The 20,279-nt window shown below is 39.9% G+C and overlaps 1 protein-coding gene across 14 annotated transcripts in view; it reads right to left on the bottom strand.

Annotated features, from left to right (window-relative positions):
* LOC136848194 (uncharacterized protein F13E9.13, mitochondrial) overlaps window positions 1-20,279 on the bottom strand; it is a 122,502-nt gene that overhangs the window by 41,315 nt on the left and 60,908 nt on the right. For all 14 annotated transcript variants that reach the window (XR_010855976.1, XM_067120516.1, XM_067120591.1 and 11 more), the window contains one exon: window positions 11,693-11,820. Coding sequence is in view for 13 of the 14 variants with exons in the window: in XM_067120516.1 (XP_066976617.1) it covers window positions 11,693-11,820 (128 nt within the window). In the remaining variant the exon portion in view is untranslated. The remainder of the gene's footprint in view (window positions 1-11,692; window positions 11,821-20,279) is intronic.

Genomic DNA, 20,279 nt, shown 5'->3' with positions numbered 1-20,279 from the left:
ACAGTCTGAGTCGGGAGCCGCTTGAATTTCTTGAACTTCTTCCCCTGTTTAGGGTGAGTTCCGGCGGGCTCCGATTGCTTCCTCTTGGAGGACAAACCCCAACGGGAGCGGAGACTCTGGTTGGCCCTAGTTGCCTCTGCTAGGACTGCGTCAACCTCTTCCTGAGGGAACAGGTTAGCTCCCCAGATGGAGCTTTTTATGAGCCTGTTAGGCTCATGACGGATGGAAGCTGCCGAAAAGATGTGCTTCCGGCAGTTCAATCGGGCCTTTACGAAATCATAGAGGTCCTGTTGGAAACTTCCCAGGAGAGATTTCGTCAACACCTGGAAAAGAGGATCCTCGCAGTATACCACTGACGTCGCCTCTGCCAAAGTCAACGAGTTTAAGGACCTACTAAGTCTGTCCTTAGCGTCTGCTTCGGCCTTCAGGAGCGACTCTGGGATTCTGGGGAGTTGCTCACTAAAGAGGTTAGAGGCGCAGTCAAGGTCCAGCCGGGTAACCGTAAAGGTATCGGGGTTGCCGCCCAATACTGGGAATCTCCGGGTAAGACTAGAGATGTGGGATCTATCTCCGGAGATGAGGAACTGGTTTGCCCTCCACGCAAGCTTGGTTGGTGAGGAGGCGACTTTAGAGGTGCATGGAGTGGGAGGGCTTCCCCAGAGAGAACATGGTAAATGCACCTTTTGCCAGAGTGAGCTTTGTATTCTCCGCCTGCCACTCCGACAAGGTCCGTAGTAGGGCTGATTGGGCCTGGTCCCTCAGGAAGATGACCGTCTCCTTTGGGACCTTATCGGACCGAATCCATGCCTCCTCCGTAAGCCTGGCATAACCTGCGTAAGGAGATTTCAGGCTGGGAGGGAAGAATTCCAGTTCCTCCAACCTGCGAGTGCCTAAACCCTCAATAGTGAGGGTACCCTCATGCTGGGGAGCAAAAAGGGTCAGGCGCCAGGGGTTCCCTTTATCGAAAGGGGGCAGGTTGGAAGTATCTGGGACGGAGAAGGGTTTGTTGGCCGCTCCGCCACTCATAAACCCGGAGATCAAAGTCCTCTGTGACTTCACCTCCTCTGATAAGGAGAGCATCGAAGCGTTCGAAGAAGACAGCTGATTCGAGAATTGCGACAGCTTGTCGTCAACCCTCTTGTCAAACTGCTTCATAAGAAGCTCAGCAAACGCTTCCGCGTCAAAGGAAGGAGGGGTGGGAGTCTCCTTACTGTGCTTTGACCGTGCTCCCTTCCCAGAAGTAGAGGCCTTGCTCGTAGACGGCACGGGGCTAGGGGGCCGTGACGTCTTCGAGGGAACCTCGGAGCGGACTTTCTGGGATTTCAAGGTCTTTTTCTTAACAGATTTCACCTTAGGGACGGTAGACCTTGCACCGTCCATAAGGCAAGAGGATTTCACAAATCCTCTGAAGGAAGAAGCAGTAGAAGAGGGAGAACTGAATAGAAGGTCACCTGCCTCACTTACCCCCTTTACCTGGCTGTTCCAAGTCCACATTCATGGGTTCCAGATTGAGGTTGAGGCCGCAACGTCTTCCGCAACAATACGCATGCAGCGACTTCTTCTTGGGAGGGCTGCGTCATCTCCCGGATCCCGGCGATTAAGGGGGCGGCTATCTCATCCGCAACCGAAGCCGAGATCCAGGCGCCGGGGAAGAGAACGTTGCAGACTTCCTTGCAGAGGATGTAGGGTTTCCCTGCCCCAACGTTCCTCCCGAAGCCGCCGACCCAGGACTTAAGGGTCGATAAGGCGGAGTCCCGGGAGCTGCGGTCAATCTGAAAGGGGGAAGAAAGACAGGTGACTGATCCTCCTAAAAGGAGAATATGTTGCAATTATCCATCAAGGACAAAACTGAGGTTAAACGTGAATCGGGAGTGGAAGATTTTCTTACTGACTCATCTAGAACCTGCTCGTATAGAGCGTAGCACACTTCACAACCGTCTGGGTGCCAAACAGTCAGGTCCCCCACGTGGACTGCGCAGCTGGAGTGGGACCTGCAGACTTCATGCCCGCTGGCCTGGTTCAGCACAGCGGTGCACCCCTGCTCCTGACAACGCACCATCTGTAAGTTGAACGATAAATGAGTATGTTAATAAGACTGCCGGAGTAGTTTGCCGGAGTAGTGTCTTAGAATAGTAGTTATCCAAGTAGGTCCCGCCGGAGTTAACCGGGGAAAAAAGGGGCTACTGGAACGACATGATTAACTACCTAGAGGGACCGCCGGAGTTAATCCGGAGCGACGGGAAAGGTCCCAAAAGGATAGTTAATTACAATATCAAATAAATACACACATATATATATATATATATAAAACCATATCCGGACAGGTCCCGCCGGAGTAAACCGGGAGGTTAACGGGCCTACTGGAATATGTAATAACACCCAATGGGGGCCGCCAGAGTTAATCCGGAGCCAAGGGTAGGTATCAATAAGTAAAAATACAATATAAAATATATGTATATATGTGAAATGAACAAAAAACATCTGCGACTAGGGAAAGATTAACTATAAGGTGTACTTTTCCACTTGGAGCCGGAGGGAGTCCTGTACTTCAAAACGGTGACGGCGGAGGAGGTGTAGTGAACACCGTCCGACCAAACACCATCCCCACCGGAGTGGGGGAGACAAGGACATCCGGCCACTTAGCAGAGAAAAACACCAAGATAAATAGCTGGTGGAGAGAAGATACTGGGAATAGGTGTACTTGAAGAGGACAAATATAAGTGTCATACCGTGTGAACGACAGAAGACAGTCAGGTGGGAGGCTCCAACTGGCAACTAGAACACAATTCTCCCCACCCGAGGTGTGTTCGAAGAACTATCTCGGATGGGAAAAGACGCGTACTGACACAAGAAGGGGAGGGGATAATATAGGCTATGAGTGTGGGACTCAGGTAGCGACCAGGGAGTGGGTAGACACACCCCGGGCGCCATGAGAACCTACTCCCTCCCTACGATCGGACGAACATGTACGAACGATACTGAGAGAGAGGAAGACAGGGAACACTCAAGGACAAAGCAAAGAAAGGGATGAGAAACATGGGTGTGGGAGCACCCCCGGTCCCCTACTGTGGTCTCAAAGGAATGACCGGATAAGGTCAGGTGTGAGAGAACAGCCAATCAATGCAGAGGAGGGGATATAGGCTATGGCGAAAGGAAAGGATAAATCTCGGCCTTGGTAAGATAACATATAAATGAAAGCTAACCAAGGGTGGGAGAGGGTGGAGGGGAAAGGCGATAGGCGAGAGGATGTGGTAGGAGGGGTAAAACATGAAGTGGAGAATAACCCGAAGATGTGGCTCGGAAGGAGAAAGCAACACGAGGGACCCTCGTTATTCCAGCTTAACTATTTTAGTACTGTAAAGACTAAACGGAAAGGCCGAAATAGGGAGAGGGAAAAGCGTCAGCCCAACTCACCAACCAACGCCACATAACGGGAATCCAACATGAATCCCCCTACACACTGAGCTCTCTCCTAGCCAGTAGGAGACCGCCAAGCCATAGCCTAGGCTAGCCTTACCCAGCTGGGGGCTGGGGAAGGAAACCCAGGAGAAGTATCTACTCCACCAACTTACAGTTAACTTAGCCTAGGCAAAATAATAATGATCTAAATAATCATAAGCGCATATGTAGAAAGGAAGACCAAGCCCCACGCGATATGAGCGCGGAGGGAAAATGGCCGACCTCCCAGATAAAATTTCTCAGTTAATATCTGTAAATATCAAAGACATCCGTGCGCTTGGCTAAAAATAAGCAAAATAAGCATAAACGTACCATCTCAAACAAAACATCCCAACCCTGGAGGAAGCAAATGTCCAAATTATAACACATATAACAAGGGATAAAGGCGGATAGGCCCGAGAGGTAAAACTCGAAGCCTAAACGACAATAATAGAGACTTCCCCCAGAGAAGGGTGATAAAAATATAAAACCCAATTGAATATATATATATATAATAAACAAAAGGGTACAATAGGAAAAAAGGAAGGGAAATAAGCCCCGACCTAGTCCCGAGCCGACATAAGGTCACATGGCGTCGGGCGATGGGGATGAGACTGGCAATAAATCCTCCTAATTATTTAACTAGGGGGAAATAAAACACCTCAACCACCCAAAATAATACACAGAGATGGTACTCAACTTAGGTGAAGAATCCAATGAAGATGCCATTGCTTGAAGAGTTCAACAAAAGCGCACACGAATAGAAGCACAACAATAGCGGACGCATGCTATAAGTGGAATGAGGGTGACGCCGGCTTGTTTACATTCCGCGAGTGGTGCGGGGGTATGTAACGGCACCTCACTCTATAGGACTTTTGACATTGGGAAGGTTTACAGGGCGGAGGCCTGTGATTGTGACAATCTCACCCTTTCTCATACACGACTCCATACCATGGAGCTCGCACCGGGGGTAGTAACTCCGGCTTAGCTTTTTAGCTTTTCTCTGGTATATTTCGCAATAGCTTTACCTAGAAATAAGTGCTGAAAGGTTATTTCACCGGCTGACACAGGTCGAGAAACCCAGAAAATGCAATTGTAAGCTAACAATCTTACATTCTAGTAATATTCAGTCATGTACCTTCATTTTGCAACAAATTGGAAGTCTCTAGCACAATATTTCGATTTATGGTGAATTTTTGAAAAAACTTTTCCCTTACGTCCGTGCGCGGTAACTCTGCCGAACATCTCAAAAATTCTTTCGTCACTTTGTCGTAATGTTTGCACCGGTTTATATTAGTCGTTACATAAAGTTTTATATATGAAAATGTGCACAATTTCATGTAGAATACAACAGAAAACAACTCATGGTTTTAGCTTTTATCAGTTTTGAAATATTTCCATATAAATCACGATAACTGCCAAAATTTCAACCTTCGGTCAACTTTAACTCGACCGAAATGGTCGAAAAATGCAATTGTAAGCTAAAACTCTTACATTCTAGTAATATTCAGTCATGTACCTTCATTTTGCAACAAATTGGAAGTCTCTAGCACAATATTTCAATTTATGGTGAATTTTTAAAAAAAATTTTCCCTTACGTCTGCGCGCGGTAACTCTGCCGAACATCTTAGAAATTCTTTCGTCACTTTGTTGTAATGTTTGCACCATTTTATATTAGTCGTTACATAAAGTTTTATATAAAAAATGTGCGCAATTTCATGTAGAATACAACAGAAAATAACTCGTGGTTGTATCTTTTATCAGTTTTGAAATATTTTCATATAAATCACGATAACTGCCAAAATTTCAACCTTCGGTCAACTTTAACTCGACCGATATGATCGAAAAACACAATTGTAAGCTAAAACTCTTACATTCTAGTAATATTCAATCATGTACCTTCATTTTGCAACAAACTGGAAGTCTCGAGCACAATATTTCGATTTATGGTGAATTTTTGAAAAAACTTTTTCCTTATGTCCGCGCAGTAACTCGGCCGAACATCTCAGAAATTCTTTCGTCACTTTGTCGTAATGTTTGCACCATTTTATTTTAGTCGTTACATAAAGTTTTATATATGGAGATGTGTGCAATTTCATGTAGAATACAACAAAAAATAACTCATGGTTGTAGCTTTTATCAGTTTTGAAATATTTTCATATAAATCACGATAAATAGGAAAAATTCTACGTTCGGTCAACTTTAACTCAACCGAAATGGTCGAAAACTGCATTGTAAACTAAAACACTTACATTCTAGTAATATTCAATCAATTACCTTCATTTTGCAACAAACGGAAAGTCTCTAGCAAAATATTTCAATATATGGTGAATTTTTGAAAAAAAAATTTTTTTTATGTCCGCGCATTACGAATTCATGCATCATTTTGTGATAATATTTTCTCTGTGTTGCTTTGATCGTTTTACAATTTGTTATATACCAAAATCATTGCAATTTAGTGTACAATACAAAAAAAAAAAATAACTCGTTAGCTTTAACCGTTTTGCTCACAGCGCGATTTGTATACAATTATATATGAAATTTTTTTTTTGCGCTGTCATATATTTCAATATTTATATATGATAATGATATTTTTTTTCCTTTCTGATGGTTGCATACTAAACTTCAGGCAATGACTAAAACAAAGAGCCAAAAATGAACTCTTAATCTTAAAAACTAAGCGTGCTGTGATTTTTTGAAAAAAACTTTTTTTCCGCTTTGGCGCTAACTCCCGAACGCTGCCGGCATACGACAGGCACTTTTGTAAATAGAGGCTCGGCGTTAGAGGTTAAAATGATGTACTATTCTAATGATCTCTACAACAGGCCTTTGCAACTCTGTAGGAGAGAAACACTAACCAGAGCCCCTGCCGATCTCTTAATCATTTGGTTTACATCCTGTCTATTCTGAGGACCGGACCAGAAATGTAGGCCTCCATGTAATGGGCCGTGATGGGAATGAGAATGTTCATGGTCCCAAGCCCCAGGCCTGTCCAGCTCTCGTCTCCCGGAAAAAAATTCTAAAAAGTAGGGAACAAGTGAGAGATCACAAGCACCCTTGCCCCAGCAGGTAAGCAAGGCCACGGGTGGTCGTTAACCAGTGGTGACAAGGTCCACCTGGGTTGGGGAGAGTGGTCCCGCTCAGGCGAGCATGAGCTGGGGCTGTCCTGCAAGTGTGCTTCAATCTACTTATAAGCTAAGGCTTCTACAAGAAAAGACGACTGAGCAAGGGACCTCTTCTTGCCTTGCCTGAGTGACCATCTCGCCAAACCACCATCTCGGGACCCATGGGCCATTCTCTTGAAGTGCAGGAGAGGGGTGAGGGAGCACCTGCACGCTCTCTGCTCACCTTTTCTCACTGGCTTTCATTGGTGGCTGAGACCAGATCCGTAGACCAGGGACCCTTGCTGACCCCAGTAGATGGGCTACCAGGCCCAGTACCCATGGCCTTGTCAGGTGGGCCACTGGGGCCAGTATTGGTACACTGGGGGGCAAAGAACCCCAGGCAGTGGTTGTATAAGTGCGCTCAGCAATGGGAGCAGTGGTACTGCTAGCAAAAGACCAGGGCTGGTACTGAAAGCCCAGGAAGGAGGCCTGCCGGGGCCAGTACCAGTACACTGGGGATCTGAAGAACCCCAGGTAGCCGTTGCACCCGTGTGCTCGGAAACAGGAGCAGAGTACCGTGGGTACTTGTGCGCTAGGCAACAGAAGCAGCGGTACTCGTGCTTGCAGGAGACTGTCAGCCCTTTCTGCAAAAAGAGGGCCAGCCACTGGAAGCTCAACGAGACTTCCTGTGGGAGAACGAGGTAACCTTCCTCTTCCTCTACTTGCTAGCTTTGGAAGAAGGAGAGGAGGCAACATTACTTGCCAACACAGACAAAAAATGAAGACAACAATGATGACTTCCTTCTCCTCTTCTTGATTTTACTGAGTGCACCTTTGACAACAGTGCTAGAGGAGAACATCACTCAGTGATGAAATGATGTACACGGCAGTACCCAGAAACACAATCCCAATGCTGCATGAGGGGTTGCCAATGAAGTAGGAGCAGTCCTACAGCTACCAAACATGTGGCCAGAAAAAGAAGTCAAGTTAGATTATTTTATTTACACTCATGTCAGAGATGTCTTCACACAACCGTGGCTGAAAGCAAAGTGGAGAGCAGACCGATGAGTGGGTGGGGCTTCTCCTCTACCATCGGTAGTTGGTGACCTTGCCTGAAAGTTAAACAGCCATTCCAGCTCACGTCTGCAAGCTAAATCCTATGTAAAGACTGAAGGTTTGTACTTGTGTAGGAACAAACTCAGATTGGAATACCCACAGTGCAAACTCCTCCAGATATATTGCTCTTTATTTGTACCTTCCATGCCAGATGGGGAGAAATATTCTAGATCTCTGGGTTTCAGGATCTGGCACAACTCAAGAAAAAGACATCACATATACTATCTTAGCACCAGTCATCTCTCTGGGAAGTTAGTTGGTATCAAGTGACAATTCAAAGTTTTATACTAATGAAATCAAGAAGGAAAAAGACCCAAAGCCCTCTATTAGGCGGAAAAGGAGGATATTCCAAGGTTCATTAATAGGCATTATAACATGGCAGCAAAATCACCAAGCTGACAGGATAAAGTCCTCCCAATAGAATGGTCACTTTACACAAAACACCTGCTAGGCTCTTTGGCATCTTTAGGTGACTACTTCAGTGGGCTCATTTTTGTCCTTTTAGAATTTTAGGGTACTAATCTACTACTCAGCTTTTAATCCAGCATTTTAGAAAATGGATGCTCTGATGCACAGCAGAGACAACATAAAAGCCTTTCCCTCTCCTCCTTTTGGCCTAATGAGACCTATTTAGACAACGTTCCAGACTATAATTCTTTCTAACCTGCAAAACATAGGCATCCGAATTATACAAATCCAAGTGGAAGATATTCTTTGACTGGTGTACTGGATGAAGCTGTGATCCTAGGCCATTATTTCTATCACGGACAATTTTCCAGCTTATCGTACAGCTTCAAAATAATTTCTCAGTGTCAGACATTAAAGAATACGGGTTCACCTTGTCTCAAGTTTTCAATTTTTGAGGTTTAGACTTGCAGTCATCTCCAGAGATACAAAAAATATACCAGCACTCTGAGAAAGAGTTATGAAGTAAGTACATCAAGCCCCTCTACTTGAACCTTTCCTTATTCCTAAAAAGTATAATAGGAACTCCATATCAGCCTATCATTCAGGCATCTTTGGTAAGTCTTATAATGAAAATTTCCTTTCATACTGGCTTTTGTTTACTTCACTAAAGTCAGTGAGCTTTACTACTCCCTTTCCACAAGGTTATCCATACAAAGACCTACGATCCATCAGCCTTTCTTTCAATATGACCTTATTGCCAAGAAACAAACATTATATTTGGGAAACCTCAAAATAAAAACTTGCTTTTATACTTGCTTTTGCTTACTGCACTAAAGTCAAGGAGCTATTCTGCACTCCCTTTCCACAAGGTTATGCGTACAAAGACCTAGGACTCATCAGCCTTTCTTTCACTTATGACTTTATTGCCAAGACGCAAACTGCATCTTTGGAAAGTATTACAATAAAAATTTGCTTTCATACTGGCTTTTGCTTATTTTACAAAAGTCAATGAGCTTTACTCCCTTTCCACAAGGCTATGCATTCAAAAACCTGGGTTCCATCAGCCTTTTTTTCACTTATGACTTTATTGCCAAGGCACAAACAGTTGCTTTGAAGGACTTTTCTGAAACTCAATTCCCTGTACCATCTAATTAAACCCTGGCTAAGAAAGTGTCAGAGATTTTGTGATTTTACCTCTGTAGGACACCAAGTTTTTCAATAGGTATGCCTCATTTGCTTTTGCCAAAAATCAAGATATAAATTATTCTGGTTTACAAGAGCCACTCTAAGAGCTCATGAGGGTATTTCAGAAGCTCAGGCTGCTCAACTGAAGGTCAGGGGTTATGAGATCATGGCACTTTCTACTTCAGTCCTTTTTAAATGAAATCTGAATAAAATCTGTTTAAATGGCAGGAGCATGGTAGTGAACTCCTACTTCTTCAAAATTCTATTTGAGGGATGCTCCCAGAAGTTTACAGACTCATCTCTAGGGCCTGCTGGTTCAGTAACAATCAACTCACCTTCCTCGTTCATCACTTTGTGGAAATCCTTATGAGGCATAAGTTTCGGGGGTTAATCGCTTAAATGTCCTTATTTTTACAAAGTGGGTACTTAAGATTCATTCTTCTAAAACAACTCAGTGCTGTAATTTGCTACCATGGTTTATGCCTTCTCATAAGCCCCAGTTAGTGTCCAAATTTTTTTGCACTTTTTACATTTTACACAGTACCTTTCTCTCTCGAGAAGCTTGTCATATCTCCGTCAGGTCTTTTATCTTGGAACAAAAGAAACCCTCCTAATTGCTATTCATTCAACCCTTTGCCATCTCATTTCTGTCTTGTCACCTGAAAAGAGGAGGATATTGTGCTCTGTCAACTGAGGGTTAATAAACATTACCTATGAAGAACCAGGGATTACAAAGGTGACACATCCAGACTATTCATCCCAAGGCACAACAAATGGAGCCAGTTATGAGGAATACAATCCCTTACTACCTAAAATTGGTCTTCCTGAGAATTCACAATAATGTGTAAGACGGCAAAGAACACCAGAAGAAAGAGTGCAAGTTCACAAAATAAGAGCCCTCTCAATGTCTGTTCCATATATAAATAATATGGATGTCTTCCATTTCAAAGGCAGACACCTGGAGATGTTAATCCACCTTTGCTGCATTTTATTTTGGGGAGGTTCCACATAATATCCACATTAATACTTACTCGGATCAGTAAATGCAGAGGGCTACACATTACCTATGGGGATAAGAAACTGGGAACCCTTCATTTTCACTTCTTAACTTCATCTTCATCTATTCATTCAAGGTAACTACAGATGTAGACTTCAAGTATTACAGGCAGCTATGTCTCATGTGCATGGTAAGATATTCTATGCTAACCCTTAAGATACTTTCCAAGTACTCTGCTTTGCATACTATAAACAACCCAGTGAGGTATCAGAGCTCTGAATGAGTAAATGCAAAACCACCTTGGAGCATTCAGCAATTTGTCATCCTACCTAATTTTAGATTCACACAAATATGATGGATGACTTTCGATGAAAGAAAATTAGTTTTTATTACACAACTAGTTTTTTTTTTTAACAAACTCAGTCCTAAAATGATTTCCTTCCTCCTGGCCCCACAAATTTTACAAACTCCTTTCCTAAATAAACAAAATATGAGGTGGGTGTCTGATATACATACCCAAGGGTCCAAGAGCTCTTGCATCATTGGACTGAGTCTAGGAAAGCCCAGACAGAAAATGTGGGCAAATATAGTAGTGATTAATTTGTCTTTTATGAGGTTTGAAACTGGTACAGTACAGTAACGCAATTTAGCATTACTGTACTGTATTTAGATTTTAGACTTTAGTCATAAAATTTGATAATATTGTGATGTCCCAACTGATAAAGAAGAAAACCATTCAAAAGTCAACTACACCAAATAAACAAACACTAAAACCAACTGCATAAAACATGTTAGTATATGAAGAGTGAAATTTCAGTGGATTGACAATTCAGAATCAGTGTATATGAAGAGTGAAATTTCAATGGATTGAAAATTCAGAAACAGAAAGAAGTAACATAAATATTGCACCAATGGTAATAAGGCTGATGCATCATAACCTAACCTAGCCCATGATGTTGCATCCTATCTGACTGGGTAGAGGGCAAAGACCCCCTTCTCTTGTCTAAAAGTTATGCCCAATAGAACTCAAATTTGACACTGCATTAGTAGTACTCACAAGAATACATCCTGATCAAATCTACCTTATCCTACACCTGTCTTACCCTAAACTAAACAAAGGTACAGTGTCATTCCTGACTATGGAAGAAAACTTCATTCCAGTGGACATAACCTTGATCTAGCCTGAAAATTAATATCATGCATGTAATTCTACTTGACTTGGGAAGTGCTGGACCTCCCCTGACCTTGCACGCTTACCTTAAGTTGAGAAGGTCAAGATTATCACACTTATTATACTTAAATAGTCCTTTAATGTGCCACTCTTTTAATACGGCAGTTAAATCACTCACTTGATTAAGGTCAGAAAAAATATAAACTAAATTACCTTATAATTATATAACGTGGTCTAAACCAATCTTGAAAGTAGTAAGACAATATAACTAACCTTCTAACTCTTTGTGATCAGCTTCTTGTCCAGTTGACGCTCCAGTGATTATGACTCCATCAGCAAGGAAAAACCTTGCAGCCTGTGCCATTTCTGTTATGCTGATATCGCCTGTTATGGCATGAGCACTGCCAAAGGATTCCAACATTCAGACCATGGTACATCATTTTTAACTTTGCAATTTTGTCAAGTAAATCAATAAAATATGAAATATTTTTTCAAATCTTCTAAGTAGAGAAAATTAATCATTGGCATCACTTTAAGAATTCATACAATGTTGATTATCTTATAGACTACAACACTGCTTTGTTACCTTGACTATCAGGTTTTTGTAATTACTGTACACAAAACAAAGAAACCTGGCTAATTTTAAACATTCATATAAAGGATAATCCACTTCCTTGTACAGCCTTCCTAAGTCTTCTTGAACACCTTAGCGCTAGTGAAATGGTATTGTTGAACACCACTATTCACATGCCAATCATAGATAGTTTTGACTACTAGTCAGTCATAATCATTCCTACATAAACAACATCCATAGATTTATTCTAATGCTTGGTCTCAGGAGTGAAAGTGAAAGGCATGATTTATTTTCTAATATGATCAACATTCCATATGGGGTATTTTTTCCAGTATTATGAAGCACATCTCAGACATCCTTCCCAATTAGTGAATTTTTTTTACTTTTTTAGCTTGATAACAGTCTTAAGTTTGATCAAGATTACAGATTTGTATATGTTAAGCAGATTTGTTTCCATATTTAAAGTGGTTGTTGAGTATGACATGGATGCTTGAACAATGATATAAATATTTTTGCTTTTCTTTGTGGCAGCCTCTATCTTTTTATAGACATGCTCATATCAAGCCTCTAGGTTTGTTATATCATAACAATTGCACAATTGTTCATACAGTACTCTAACTTTTGTCTTTACACTTTCAATTTGTATGATAAAGCAACAAAGTAGTTAGTTATGATAAGTCTCATAATTACTTTTTCTGCAATGGCTACTCCTGTGAACTTTTCCAGAAGAGTGCACCAGACTGCTGGGGGGGATGGGAAGTCTTTGCATTGGGGTTATCCATCAGGATTTCCTGTAAGCATTCACTTCTGTAAGAGACGGAGGTCTTCAATCCCTTAGTCGGGACTAAAACACCAGAATCTGTTGGGTAGTGATGAGGCCTGTGACAATCTTCAGCCAGATTTCCAAGGGTGCAGACTGATTCCATCCATGGTGGGCAGTTTCAATGGAAACTGACCCTGTGTTTGTGGTTCACACACACTCATGCTCTGCACAAGAGCACCTGTCTTCATGTTATGCAAGTCCGGTACACCCTACATTACAAACGTTAGGAGAGGACCTTGATGACCGGTCTGAGTTTTTGTATCCTGTTTTCAACCATTTCCTCTACAGACTGCAAGAGTGCTTGTAGCAAGGTATCCTCTCATCCTTCTATGTGGTCCATACCATTACTTTTCCCAACCCCCACAAGAAGTTTATAAAACCAAAATTGTGATCATGGACGTGTAAGGAATCTCTTCCATCCTGGTTGTTTGTAACCCTACAACAATGGTAAATTCTATTCTATTCTGGTGATTACTGAAGTTTCATTCAGTCAGGCTTAGGGTGGACCTGGAATTCTCCTTCATGTAGTGTTCTGGCTTTGACCTGAGCCCCTCCCCTGAAGTTGCTGGAGTTTCCTTCAGTCAGCCTCAGGGTGGACCTGGAATACTCTTACATGCAGTCTTTTGACTTTGTCCAAGAGCCCCTTTCCTTAAGTTCCAGCTTTGGCAAAAATCCTTTGTCTGTTTCAGCTGTTGCCCTATAAGTCTTCATCCTCACTGCAGAGGACTGAAGGAGAGACAGCCAGATAGTAGAGGGAACAATGGTTTACATACTCTAGCTTCCTTCTGCCTTTGAGTTCTTCCTCTTTGTCCTTTCCTCTTGTTTTTCCCAGCCTACAGATCGCAACAAAATGGGCAGCTGATAGTCTTTCCTATGGGTGATCCTCTGAGATTTTTCCAAAATGTTCCTTCTTATATAAGAAGGACACTTGTCTTGCTCCTCTTGAAGACCAGGCTCCTGGAGAAGTGGTTTGTCTGGTCACAATTCCTTATTCATGGATGTCTACATGGCTCACTAAAGGAAGGTCATACCAGTGACAGATTTTGTCCTTGATTTTCATTGCTGGTTCTGTTCCCAGGCATGGTAGTAATCAGTTAGTTTAAGGGTTACAAGCATTCTTTCTTTATGATACTTCTGGTAGCATGGGAGTAATAGGTCTGGCCCTGAGACTATACCTTCAGCTGTTTGCAATCATTTGGTTACAGTCTTGGGCCTTCTTAACGATAGTTACTGTTCTTATAACTTCCATTGCTTGCCCTGTGTTTGTGTTCTGTGTGCTCATTCCCTTTTCACCCTATGTACTACTAGTGCTTGTACAATATCAGTGTCCATGCTCAGCATGTGCTTGTGCAATGTCTATGCTCTGACTGTGTGTGTGCATGTGTACATACACAGTCTGTCTTCATGTGCTAAACATATCTGGGAAAAGCCTGTGGCTCACTGTCACAAAGTACTGCGCCCAGTTCTCCAGCTTGTCTACTGTGCACATACACTGCTTCCTGTGGGACAATGGTTTGAATAGTATGAGATTTGCTCCAGCTTCTTCAATTTGCAGCTCTACTCATAGCAACGTTAGGTCCAAGCACTTCTGACTGCAATTTAAGAGAAGTGCAGAACATGCTAGTTTATCAGCTTCCTCTCCTCTTGGATAGGATCCTTCTCTGTATTCAGGGTATCTGTTGAGATCTGAGGATCCTTCACCTTCAGAACTCACACAGTCAGCGTTGCATGATGCTTCTTATTTGTTTTTTTGCTGCAGAAAGTCTGAGTGCTCAGTACCAATCAGCTTATGACTGGTTGCAATGGCAGCTTGTCTGGTTAATATATTAACCCTTAAACGCCTACTGGACGTATCATACGTCGACTAAAATTGTCTGTTGGGTGCCGAGTGGACGTACCGTACGTCGACTACAAAAAATTTCAACCTTCAGTCAACTTTGACTCAACCGAAATGGTCGAAAAACGCAATTGTAAGCTAAAACTCTTACATTCTAGTAATATTCAATCATGTACCTTCATTTTGCAACAAATTGGAAGTCTCTAGCACAATATTTCGATTTATGGTGAATTTTTGAAAAAACTTTTTCTTACACGAATGTAACTCAGCGAAAATTTCATAAATTCTTTCGTTATTTTGTCGTAATTTTGCACTGTTCTGTATTAGCCGTTACATAAAGTTTTATATATGAAAATGTGTGCAATTTCATGTACAATATAGCAAAATACAACCCATGGTTGTAGCTTTTATCAGTTTGGAAATATTTTCATATAAATCACGATAACTGCCAAAATTTCAACCTTCGGTCAACTTTGACTCGACCGAAATGGTCAAAATACGCAATTGTAAGCTAAAACTCTTACATTCTAGTAATATCCAATCATTTACCTTCATTTTGCAACCAATTGGAAGTCTCTAGCACAATATTTCGATTTATGGTGAATTTTAAAAAAAAAATTTTTCCTTACGTCCGCGCCAGAAATTCTTTCGTCACGTTGTCGTAATGTTTGCACTGTTTTATATTAGTCGTTACATAAAGTTTTATACATGGAAATGTGCCCAATTTCATTTAGAATACAACAGAAAATAACTCATGGTTGTAGCTTTTATCAGTTTTGAAATATTTTCATATAAATCACGATAACTGCCAAAATTTCAACCTTCGGTCAACTTTAACTCGACCGAAATGGTAAAAAAACGCAATTATAAACTAAAACTCTTACATTCTAGTAATATTCAATCATGTACCTTCATTTTGCAATAAACTGGAAGTCTCTAGCACAATATTTCGATTTATGGTGAATTTCTGAAAAAAAAAATTTTTCCTTACATCTGCGCTACTGTAACTCGGCGAACATCTCAGAAATTCTTTTCGTCATGTTGTCGTAATGTTTGCATCGTTTTACATTAGTCGTTACATAAAGTTTTTTATGTGAAAATGTGCACAATTTCATGTAGAATACAACAGAAAATAGCTCATGGTTGTAGCTTTTATCAGTTTTGAAATATTTTCACATAAATCACGATAACTGCCAAAATTTCAACCTTCGGTCAACTTTAACCGAAATGGTAAAAAAACGCAATTGTAAGCTAAAACTCTTACATTCTAGTAATATTCAATCGTTTACCTTCATTTTGCAATAAATTGGAAGTCTCTAGCACAATATTTCGATTTATGGTGAATTTTTTAAAAAAACATTTTCCTTACGTCCACGCGGTAACTCGGCCGAACATCTCAGAAATTCTTTCATCTCGTTGTCGTAATATTTGCACCATTTTATATTAGTCGTTACATAAAGTTTTATATATGAAAATGTTCGCAATTTCATGTACAATACAACAAAAAATAACTCATGGTTGTAGTTTTTATCAGTTTTGAAATATTTTCATATAAATCACGATAAATAGAAAAAATTTGACTTTCGGTCAACTTTAACTCGACCGAAATGGTCGAAAACTGCAATTGTAAGCTAAAACACTTACAGTCTAGTAATATTCAATCAATTAGCTTCATTTTTTCAACAAACGCGAAGTCTCTAGCACAATATTTCAATTTATGGTGAATTTTTGAAAAAAACATTTTTTAAATCGGCGTTACTTAATTCATGCATCATTTTGTGCTAATATTTTCTCTGTGTTACTTTGATCTTTTAAAATTTGTTATATACCAAAATCATCGCAATTTAGTGTACAATACAACTAAAAAAAATTTAACTCATTAGCTTTAACCGTTTTGCTTACAGCACGATTTGTATACAATTATATACGAGTTTTTTTTTTCGCTGTCATATATTCCAATATTTATATATGATAATGATATTTTTTCATTTCTGATGGTTGCATACTAAACTTCAGGCAATGACAAAAAAATGAGCCAAAAATGAACTCTTAATCTTAAAAACTAAGCGTGCTGTGATTTAAAAAAACTTTTTTCAGCTTAGGCGCTAACTCACCGAACGCCCGGCATACGGGAGACGTTTTTGTAAATAGGGCTTCGGCGTTAAAGGGTTAAGCAGTCCCTATCCCAGGGGGAAGGAAGCCTTACTTGAGCATGTACAGTTCCGGAAAGTTCCACTGAGACCAGTTTCCCGAGCAAGAAGGGTTTGCAGCAGGATTTGTGTTGGTAGCCCTGGCGAGAAAGGTAAATGGAGGTGGGGCAGTCTTCATACAGATGGTGGCTGAGTGGTGGTGGATATATAAACTTTGGTTTAGTTATTTTCCTCAATCCTTTGTCTTTTGGTTTGAATGTGTTTCACCAGTATTTTGTCATCAAGGCATCATTTAATTACCTATTAGAACTTTTAGAGTATTACACATAAAAAAAATAAAATAAACCTTCCTTAAAGGGAAAAGATCTTATAGAACATAGACGATGACAAAAAATGGTTTCCTTTAAGAAATTCTGCTACACCTATCTGTACAAAAACATGCGCAAGCTAACTTGTTGGTATGACTTCTGGAGTGTATTCCCTCCACTAACGAGGTCGGAACAAGGTTGTTTTCACCTCCTGGTTATCTGTATATCTGCATTGCTATCAATACAGTATAAAGTTAATATTTTATGAATGATTTCAATGACATTTCCATGGTCAATATCTTATCATTCAGGAAGAAATCCTAAGATAATGGTAGGGCCTGAGTCAAGCTGAGTTTCAGGTAGCCTTGAGGAATAATCAACTCAAGATTCTACAGTTTATCTTCTAAAGTCCATACAGGATCCATCTTGATATGAAAAATGTGCTCTGATCTAAATTATACAGTAAAAAAAAATCATTTTAATGGCTGAATCATAATTATGCAGGGGCATTATGTGATGACATGAAACATACTGCTAAAATGTTGTATAAAAATTAATTTGTGTTTGTATATATATATATATATATATATATATATATATATATATATATATATATATATATATATATATATATATATATATATATATATATATATATATATATATATATATATATATATATATATATATATATATATATATATATATATATATATATATATATATATATATATATGTGTGTGTATATATGAGTGGGCGCAGTGTAATAAGGTGCCAAGCACTGTTTTTAAAAAAAAATGATAAAACGCATTTAAAGTTTGCCAACTATGAAAACGCTTATAAAAGAAAAACCAGCCAAACGATTTCTATGAATCATACCTCATTTTAAAGGAAATTTATTCGCCTATTACATATGCAAAAATCATTATAGTATGTTTTGTCATTTAGCGGCCACAACCACAAAAGTGAGGTAATGTAAGATTGTAAAGTGTTAATGAACACAATGAAAATGTTTTCATACGGCAATTAAAGCATGTTTTTGTGAAAACAACCTAAAATATTTATCCTAATAATGCTCTAAAATTATTATTATAACATATCTGAGTAAAATTTCCATGAAAATATTATAAAACAAAAACAATTACCGTACCAAAAAACAGACTACATTACAGAGTATTAATAACAGAGTAATAACTACAGCAACAATGTTAAACCAGGTATAAAATTATTCAATAATAGTAATGCTGTATAATCATTAAAGATAGAGTAATAAGAAAAACTATTAATAATAAGAGAAAAAAAAATTAAGCGCCTGACTTTGTCAAAAAATTTTATAAAACGGGAAAAATACTCTGCTTATTACTAATGAATAAACAGCTGTATTGAATAATTTTTATTATTGTTATAATAATCATAGTAATGATAATAAGAATAATAATAATAATGTTAGCAATAATAATAGTAATAATAATAACAATAATGATAATAATAATAATAATAATCATAATAATGATGACAACAATCAAGATAAACATTTTCATTATGATTGTCATTGTTCATTAATATTATTAGTATCATTAGTATTATCATTATAAAAGTATGGCTGTACTTACCAGTCTCCTGACTAAAATCCGCTCCCAAAGTTCTCAGGTTAAAGGCTATGGTTTTTATTATTAGTTGTGGTAGTCAAGGGTTCTTTCAAAGGAGTTCACATCTCCATCAGGAAGGTCATCATCATCATCGGGCGATGGCACTGGCACTTGCTTGACTGTCGACCACAGATCTGAGATATGCCTGGCCGCCAAAGGAGCTATGTATGGGATTAGGTCTCTCAAATCCTTGGTCTTCTTTTGGTGCAAGAGGAATAGGGCTATGATACTTGCGAGTTAAGGGAACAGCACTAAGGTCAAACACCTTGCTTGAGTATTTGGCTCTCCTTTCATGAGCCAAACACGATGCTCATCAGCTGTGTCATTTACATTGTAACTGACTTTAGTGCAAATCCCTCTGCAAAGCTGGCATCATAGACAATAACTCTGGCACTCTGCAATGATGCTGTCTTAGACTTACAGTTTGTTATGTGCGACTGAAGAGCTTCCAGTTCAAAAATGTCTTTCTGTTGCACATCAACGACGTCAAAGCCCTTTTTGATAGCACCCTTGATAAGCTCAATGTAATCAGGCTTGCCAGGTATAGTAGTCTCCCTTTTCAGTCTTCTCTCTATGTTACCAAAATGCCTATCACAGGGCATGTATGAATGACCTGGCACTAAAAAAAAGTGTTCAATCCTGACGAATTTTTTCATGTGCAGAAGTCGCAAGCATCCTAGAATTACATTTATATTTTTATTTTGACCTCCACAATTGTCAGAAAAGAGTATCAATTTAGTGTGGTTCTCCTTATGATGATGGTCAATGTAGTGATTAAGGCAGCTCATAATTTCACTAGACCCTCGTTTGGCAGTGACTTCATCCCAAATGTACATAGACGACCTGCGCGTCTGTAGATTATGAATGCAAAAGTTATAGGTCCACAACTTTTCGTTTATAATACGCTACATTAGTGCTGAGCTTAGAGTAGGAAGAGTTTGCTGTAAGTCGAAGCAAAGAGCCATGATGTCCTCATTGTCATCATTAAAATCATCAACAGCTTCCGACCTGTTTCAGCAAGGTCAACATGTGCTTTAAGGTCACGATCAATGGCCTCCACAACCTCTGGTGGCGCACCTAGCTGCTTAGAATTAGTGATTCTAGAATTCAGTTTATCACAAATGTTGCACGAATCAACAACAGGAGCTGCAAATGCAATGTTATACTCGTTTCTAAACACTGTAGAATAGTAATTAAACAACACTTTTTCAACATTTGGATGGTCACTGTTCATAAATGCACAATACAAGTCGTATAATTTCACTGTCGAAAGATTCGAATCCAGATACAGACGTTTAGAAGTCGCACGAGAATAATGAGAGGACATTGCTGGCAACATCTGGATATGCTTGCGCACAAGCTCGGCTTTCTCACCCACTATTTTTGAAGCCGTGGGTTTTCGACCTCGTTGGTCAGGCACTGTAGTTTTCCCCATTGTTACTTTGCTTAAAGCAACACTAGCCCTTTTTGCCAATGCCAAAAATTGACAAAACCCTGCCTTACACACTTGGTGCTCAGT

The sequence above is a fragment of the Macrobrachium rosenbergii genome, chromosome 2, assembly GCF_040412425.1.
Source record: "Macrobrachium rosenbergii isolate ZJJX-2024 chromosome 2, ASM4041242v1, whole genome shotgun sequence".
Lineage (NCBI taxonomy): Eukaryota > Metazoa > Arthropoda > Malacostraca > Decapoda > Palaemonidae > Macrobrachium > Macrobrachium rosenbergii.
Note: the sequence above shows the minus strand (reverse complement) of the source record. Positions and strands in the feature narration are given on the sequence as shown.